This window comes from Physcomitrium patens, chromosome 3 (genome assembly GCF_059467195.1).
Source record: "Physcomitrium patens ecotype Gransden chromosome 3, ASM5946719v1, whole genome shotgun sequence".
Classification (NCBI taxonomy): domain Eukaryota; kingdom Viridiplantae; phylum Streptophyta; class Bryopsida; order Funariales; family Funariaceae; genus Physcomitrium; species Physcomitrium patens.
This window is the reverse complement of record NC_143412.1, coordinates 24,167,467-24,175,657: the sequence shown is the minus strand read 5'-3', so window position 1 is coordinate 24,175,657 and position 8,191 is coordinate 24,167,467. Positions and strand designations below refer to the sequence as shown.

The 8,191-nt window shown below is 43.5% G+C and overlaps 1 protein-coding gene across 1 annotated transcript; it reads right to left on the bottom strand.

The window, feature by feature from the left end:
* Positions 1 to 4,340: 4,340 nt before the first annotated feature.
* LOC112280102 (uncharacterized) lies at positions 4,341 to 7,480 on the bottom strand. Its single transcript, XM_024515159.3, has 6 exons — positions 6,502 to 7,480; positions 6,175 to 6,376; positions 5,840 to 6,033; positions 5,567 to 5,720; positions 5,274 to 5,441; positions 4,341 to 5,147 (listed from the first exon to the last, which is right to left on the bottom strand). Exons 1-6 carry the CDS (start codon positions 6,921 to 6,923, stop codon positions 4,698 to 4,700), a joined length of 1,590 nt encoding a protein of 529 aa, XP_024370927.1. The 5' UTR covers positions 6,924 to 7,480; the 3' UTR covers positions 4,341 to 4,697.
* Positions 7,481 to 8,191: the final 711 nt, after the last annotated feature.

Genomic DNA, 8,191 nt, shown 5'->3' with positions numbered 1-8,191 from the left:
TTTCACATTTTAGATTCATAAATAGAATAAAATGTTCAAAAAAATTGATATAATATTTTTATACTATATTATAAGTTTGATCTATATATTTATCAAATTTTAGTTTTAGTTTTTTTATATTGATGATTATTTTTTATATAGTATTAGCATTTATTATTTGTAACATTTATAGTTCTCAAATTTAAATTGAACTTATATAATATTAGAACTAGAGACATGTTGAGGATTAAACAACAACAAAGTAGAAAAAACTTATTTTGTTGTTTTGGGAGTTTTGTATAAGATTTGAAGAATTGTTATACCAGTAAAAAAATTAAAAATTAAAATACAAGATTATTTTATGTCAAAGAAAAACATTTTTTCTAAAAATACTTTATGTTTTGGATAGAATAAGGCAGAGTATAATTTTATATATTTCCACATGCCCTCAATATATATATATATATATATATATTAAGAATCAACATGTAAATATATAAATAAATTAAAAAATAAAAATAAAAACAACAAAAACCATTTTTCGAAAAATTCTACAATATGTTGTGTGTGTACAGAGAGTTTGTACATGAAAATGGGCAATGTAACAATTAGTTAAACAAACTAGTAGCTTGTATACAGTGTTAGTCAAGCTTCACGGACTACGAGCAATCACGAGACAAAACTCTGTGAAAACCGCAACCAATAAAATGCACTTATCCAGTAAATGAGATTGTTTATTATCAAAAAATAAAAAATAGGAATCATATGGCATCTGGCACAATACTACTTTACTCCAAGGTTCTACTATCTGGTACCACTTTACTCATTCCCCTATTCTCGAATGCCTATTGTGATATTTCTCCAATCCTTAAATATTCTACCTTCCTGGCCCATTCTCGAACTCCGCCTCCGTTTTCTGTGGCTGCACTATCAGTGCTAGCTTTTGCAGAGTACCGACACTGGTTTCTGAGCACCGGATGTGTCCAAAGTGCCCTTAACGACTGGCGTCACTGTTGCTGAGATGGTGTTGAGTGGCTGGCAGCAAGTGGATTGCTCCCGCAGAAGCTGACCACTAGACCCGGAGCTGGACTGGGCTGGAACCTGATCGAAGCCTTGCGGTGCAGTGCTGAGTGTGCGCCTGGAGCGCCCCGAAAGAATCGGAGCTACGATCTAGAAGCTCTGGTTTGGGAGGTGCACCTGGACCAGGTCGATCCGACATAGACGCACTTGGGAGTCAAACCCTTGGACAACGCCACCTGCGGAGCTCCCCGATTAGATCGCTTACTATTTAAGAGGGTGAGTGGGAGGGAAAGGACTGATGGCCGTCGGTGAATGCTTCAAACCCGCGTTAGCCTCCCTGGAGCTTTGGGGCTCTCTGTCAGGAAATTCCAGTGCCCTGCACAATAATGCGGCAACGTGCCTTGATTTCTTGCTCGCCGTGCACGTGGACGTTGCTGCCTCGCCATTTTTATAAGCCTTATAAGGTGCTTTCCAGCCTTCCTGGTTATGAGATCAAAGGCGCACACCTAGATCGTGAAGTCGAGTACAGGTGCCTTCTCTTGCTCCTACTCTCTCTATCTTTCTCCTCATCCTCCCTTAAAATCATCATGCTGTAAAGCAATCGGTAGGAAGCTCCTCAGCAAATTATTGCCGCGGTTGGCCCTCTCCAGGAAAATGATGATGTTTGTATGATGGAGTTCGTGTCGGTTCAAAGACAAAGCCCCTTCATTGACGCAATCAGCTTGCCTCTCATCTAGGAAACCAACACTATGGTGAAGATTCTCGTTGGATGTGGGTTTCGACGCTCCTGTCATTCATTCGGCGTGGCGGTTCCTGTCCTAGTGATCTCGACTTGCGCGTCACTTCGGTCAGGGTGAGTCCATGGGCTCTCACCACCACCATCTCCACCCTCCATTCGACGCCTCAAGGAAAGCTCGATCACCTCCAGTGCCTCCCCGAACCCACAATCCAGCTCTTCCTTTTCATTCCCTTTTTTCTGCTTACATGCATGTTACGTTTTCAAGTCTACATTGTAGCTCTCCTTGGTTTGAACACAGATTTCATATCATATGTACGTGAAGGTCTTGAACTGCAGCTCTTGCACCAATTAACAGAGACGGTTGAGTTCAGTATTCTTCTCAAAAATCTTTGTCCACTTCATTCTCAAAGTTTGTTCTCAAAATGATGTCTTGATTTATGACTCTGATAATTCTATGTTTTTTTTTTCACTTTCATTTTCTGTTCAACTCTGAAATGTGAACATGCTTAATGTGCTGTTATTTTCCAGGGTCAAATCCACTCCCTTCTTCGGTTCTGGTTGAACTTATCTTAAAATATTAGATTGACAACTGCACTTCATTGCAATATCTCAACCCGCTCATATCAGTTTCCAACCGGATCGACCGGTACCCGTGATTCGACGGGTACCGTTAGATTCCGCTCCACTAAAGTCAAAGTTGAAGGGCTGAGATAGCGAAAGGTCGTCGGGGAGAGTAACTCCATTGACTCCGACGAAGAACGACCTAATTTTGGGGGTTGCTCCTGAGAGAGTAAATACTTGAGGCCCTGCAAATTCCTTCCCATACTCATCTCCCATCTCATCTCGTCGTCGTTGTCGTCGTCACTTTTGTTCGTCACCTTGAACCCTGAAGCACCCGTGACAACCAGTGGCCACTAAGCGATATCATCCACAAGATCCAACTCTCTCTTACGAGGCCCCCCGGTATTGCGTTTCGTGTCGCGTCGTGTGTCGGTGCGCGGCCCCTTCCAGATGCGTTTGTACTCAATATGTTACGCAAGGTCGAAGGTCACGTCTGAAACGTTCTTTTCGCTATTTTTCGCAATCCTCTTTTCATTGCGTATCCTCTACCAGTCGTTTTCCAGTAGACGTCGATGATATTTCAGACAAGGGGGGGGGGGAGGGGGGCAAATGTGTTCAGTCGACAATCATGATTCCAGTGTGCCTTTTTCCTACTCCTCTTACCTTGTCTTCTTCTTAGGTCTGCATGCTTGTGATGCTTTTGAGGAGCTTGTTACTTTGCATCCGTTTGTTACTTCTCCGATTCCGGCGATTCGGAGCTTGCGGTGTACTTCAGTAGCGGTGATTTTCTTGACACTTCAGAGTGATGATTGGAAGGCTCTGAGAGGATCGTTGCGTGTCCAGTGGGATGTAGAGAAATGACGATGCTGGAGAAAAATATAGTTGGTAGAAGGTCCGTGTGTTTAGTCGCCTGTCCTCCACTACAATTCGCCGCGGATTACTTGCTCTGATTCCGATTTTGGTCTAGTTAAGACATTCTTGTTCAAGAGGAATGAGCGTTTGCTTCTTTGCAAGCGACATGGATTCCAATTTTGGAGGCAAAGGGAGGAGTAGAAGGGAGGGCTTAACTCGACATCTGAAAGCATTGGTTGCATGCTGTGTTCTTCAACCTGACGGTGTTCTGCAGCAATGCACACCTTCTGATGACGTTGCTGCGGACACTCGGTTCAAGTAGGATCACTGTTACCAACGCCGGTCTGTGTCACAGTAAACCCTCTCTCTATTCCTGTCTTTGCCTTACAAACATGTACCTGGGACGACGAGTTTTAGCCACGTGCGGAGAGTTACGGAATGCAAAGATCACGTCAGGTACGCATTCTCAAGTCAAAAGACTAACACGGCCACTTGGCAGTGGTTCTATCCCAGCAATCAAGTGCTTCTGCCTGGATAGATCGGAGCTGTTGCGAATATACATTTTATTCTCTTATCTAGAATAGCAGCTGTTTCTTGTTATGGAATTTGTTTCTGCATTCTAACAGAGGTTCTGACATATTGGTTATTTCAAATCTGGAGATTCAGAACATCAATCGTGTTGAATTACCATGTTTAGGGAATAGCTCAAAGAATTTCGAGGGCATTCTATGATGAGTTTAATTTTCCTTCCGCTGCAAATCGATAGAGGTCGACACCAACAAATCTCTAGAACCTCTCGAGTATTTTGCTGTTGCGCCATCCTTAATCCTTGACGCAATTCGTGGGACGTTAGAGACTTTGAATCCCACTGCCGTTGTGGATTGAAGTAAGAACCCTGTTAGATAACATACAATGAAGGCTTGGTAAAGGGGTCTAGTGGAAGAAAGAATATTTCACTATTTGTATTTCCTTACATGATGGCAAGTCAAGCCCTGACGGCGTCATGAGTTTCATGCGAAGATTGTCACATTATTTTACTACATATACGTGTACTTTTTCAATTCGCCATTTCCGACAGTAAAATACCGTGCATCACATTGACCTGATATGACGGAGGCTGTTTCCGAATCCTTGACCTTTTCTGGTTACGAAGACGTCAAAGCGACCCATCAAATCGTACAACACTGACTTTAGATCATTGATGCTCTTATTGCAATAGCTGCACGGAAATCACCCGAACAGTTGGTATCCACAGTGAGGGTTATACACTACTCAAAGTTCTTTTGGCACTCTATGTATTATTTAAGAAGCAAACGCATGTTGTACTCCACACCTTGCTTCCATCTGGTAGCTCGTGTCTTGGAAGGCATCGTGGCGTGTTTTAAACTCGAGCATCTGGATCCACTTGGTAGGTGGGTAACTTGAAATACACATGCCATATATATTTCTAAGACGTGGATCATTTCCATTATTGCATTTGCTGTAAATAGGGGACATAACTTAAAAGCTCTCGTAGAAATAACCATAAATTATTGTTTACAACAGTCTACAGAGAGGAAGTCTGTAATAAGGGAACTGCATAGGGAGACGTCCAGTCTGCATCGAATATTTCTTGGAGCTGGGAAACGATTCTAGGGTCGTAAGTGCCGAAGCTCACACCCGCTGTGGCATAAAAGTAATCCCACACAAGATTACTTGTTCCGATGTTAGCTCTTACATCGCTCACTGCAAATTTCGCATGGTTCACTCGTGCGAAACCTGGATACTCGTTTCCTGTTGATGCTCCTGTGGTTGCATCTGATGCAGGCCCTGTGGAATCCCAACCTGGAACCTCGTAATGCTTGATCTCAACTCTGCCGTTGCAACTGTTGTACGTAGACGACTTGCACAAGAAATTGGTGTAGTTAAGGTAAAGTAGGTACTTATCGGTTCCTTCGAGTGTTGTTTTCCAGCGAGCGACCAACACTTTCACCGTAGCATGCTTTGTAAAGACCACCTGTATCGACATCCGAGTCCGATTCAATGCAAGACCATAGAGCATGCTTCCGGAATGGTAAATTACTTCAAAAACGAGGTGAAAATGTCAAGCTTATATCCTGAAAAGATTAGGATTAGAATATACCTTTGAGATAGCGTTTGAGAAAGCAGGCCAAAAGACATCCATATCCAAGAATTGTGATTGCCCTAGCCAATCCATGGTGTTGATCCGAACTGTCCCATTCACAGGCACCGAAAATATTGTGTCCAGCCATCCCTGCTCGTCAGTCTGGTGGGAGTGGCCGGAGGCAATCTGAAAGAGTTAAACAGATCATGTTCCACTTCAGAACGGAAGTATGTGATTAGCCTTGACATTATCAATCATAGTTAATCGATCTACTCAAGGGCGTAGCTGAGGTTTTAGCTATGAACACTCACCTCTGGGGGTGACACAGAAACATAGGCAAGTGAGTTTCCTTCGCTCGCATTTCTCCGGCCTGGTGTGTCCAATTTCAACGGGAAGAAGGGAGGATCAGATAATAATGGATAGCCTTGTACATGTGATGTTGTGGTATATTTTGAGAACGGCGATCTGCACAGACATGGACCATAAAAATCTGAGCAGTTCACCTCAGCAAATTAACAATATTGATGTATGATAACATAGTTACAGACTTGCAGTTGAATCCATTGAGAGGAATAAATACTCACTGGCAACGTTTGTGGGGTTCCACAAATTGAGACCAACATGGCACAGTGCGGTTCAGTTGCCATTGTTGATCCCAGACCACCGAGGTATGCTCTGAGGCATTCAATGAAGTGAGGGTCCAGAAATTGTTGAAGTATCCATCGAGTAGCTTCACAACCTTAGGGCAATTTCTGAAATAAACTCCAACTTCCTTCACCTGCATTGAAAGACTTACGACTTGAATTCTCCAGTTAACCACATTGCTGACAAGTTACGTACAGATTGCCAACAATGTAGGGTATCCTTCGGTGCAAAAGACACACTATGAAATTGATTCCACTGGTTAAGCTCAGTATACCTGTGTGAAAGATTTCCAGTCATTGTTTGCGGATCCAAGGTAGGCATCCTCCTTGTTGGCTATCCAAAGCTTGCTGTGGATGATTCCCGAACCCCACCATTTGGTCAATACGAGAGTTCGGTTTTGAACGTTCGGCCTCCCCGCGGCCATGGCCGCCGATTCGGCATCAAAACTTGGAGAAAATCCCGTGTGCTGCAAAATTCTACAGTGGGGAGATTCAAATTCTCAGTATAATCGAATTGGCCGTCATTCAAACCATCAAGAGAGGGGGAAATCATAATTTACGATAAACATTAACATAATTCTGAACTCGAGCATGGCAATCACCGGATGGGTACACCTCTGTCCGCAGCTGCCAGCAACGAATCGTACACAGCCTTACCAACAGGCGCGCCGAAGTGCGCCATCTCCTGCTCCGAGAATCCATAGTCACCCGAAATTGGGTTGATCGGTTCCGCCTGAAGCTCCCAGTACTGCGCCGAGACATCCAATCCCTTCTCTGTGGCATTTCCAGCCAACCATTGAAGCACATCGCCAGTATTCAACACTCCAGGCACCAGCGGAAGCTCCGGCATGTCTGTTGGAATGGACTGCACCAACCACACTTTGCAATCCTCCTTCTCAAGCGAAATTTGTCTTTGGGTTCCGCGTCCTATTGACAAGAGCAGCACTAGTAGAAGCGTCGTTGCTGCCATGATTGCTCCCATCGCTTGCATCTGTTTCTTCTCTGTTTTCTTACAATTCATCATCCCCAAACTCAATTGTGCAACTAAAACACGGTCCACAAGTTCAAATTCGCACTTACGTAATGTCTGACTGAAATCTCGTCACAAGTAGAGCTTGTCATTAGCACATATGCATCACCACGGTCATACGAAGACTATTGAACGTAAATAACACTGGATACCCATAGTATCAAGCCAGTAAGCTTAACCGTGTGGTCGAACTGAGGAAAGCGTGAATTGAACAAAGTCGAGAGAGAATATCTACACAGCATGTTGGGTATATTTATTAGTGTCAGCAGCTTTCGAGGGCCACCAGTCGGCAACATTCTGCCAGAATTCCTACACCGAAACTCTGCATCTGGCCCTCTAAAATTACAGCTCGCGGGAGAAGATTGCTTTGTGCTCATCTTAGATGCTCATGCATCTCAAACGAAATTTCCGTATTGTAGTGTTTGAGTGTGACCCCACGCTTCTCATAATGAGACAACATTTCGGCGTTCTTCTTCGAAATCTCAACATTTATGTGAAAGAGTAACTGATTAAAACGACAAAACATAGAATTTGGAAGGGGGAGGACTCAAGAAACATGATAGTTTTGTGTGTTACTGTCTCAATTCTCTTAAGGATAAGATTCATAGTTTGGACTGTAAGTTTTTCCAGCTTAATTGTTTGTCGCCGTGGAGTTGTGGAATTGTTTTAAGATGGAAGAGAGGGCCGTTGGTCTTCATCATGGCATGCTAAGCACCTGTCGCAGAGAGTGCGCACATCAGCATCCACGGAAAATCCCTGTATCTCCGATTTTCTGAAAGAAAGTGGCGTGTCCATGTGAGTATATGAGAGGGAGGATGAAATGCGGTGAAGATCATTGAGTCTCCCACCGTCAATTAACATGTGCGGTGTTGTTTATGAGTTCCGAATCATTGAGTTTCAGAAACGAGTTGAAGGATTCATCATCATTGAGCAGGTCTGCAATCCTCGGAATAAACTAGGGGAATTTAATGGGAAGAGAATTGTGGTGGAGATGGAGTTGGTGTGTTGCTTCGGCAGCAATGCGTAGTGCTCCATCAACAAATGTCGGTCTCGTGCAACATTGCCCTGCCTAAACCCTAAAATCAGTCAAACCCTAAGTAGCTCAGAATTGCTTTGACATGGCTCTAAATTCTAAATTTGGAAATTGACCTCGGTAACTAACCCATTCATTACCTAAGATGGGGCTTTGAGTGTAAGAGTAATGAGGGGGTTCAAATACTACAGACATCTAAATTCAACTACTGTTAACTAAGAAATCGTAA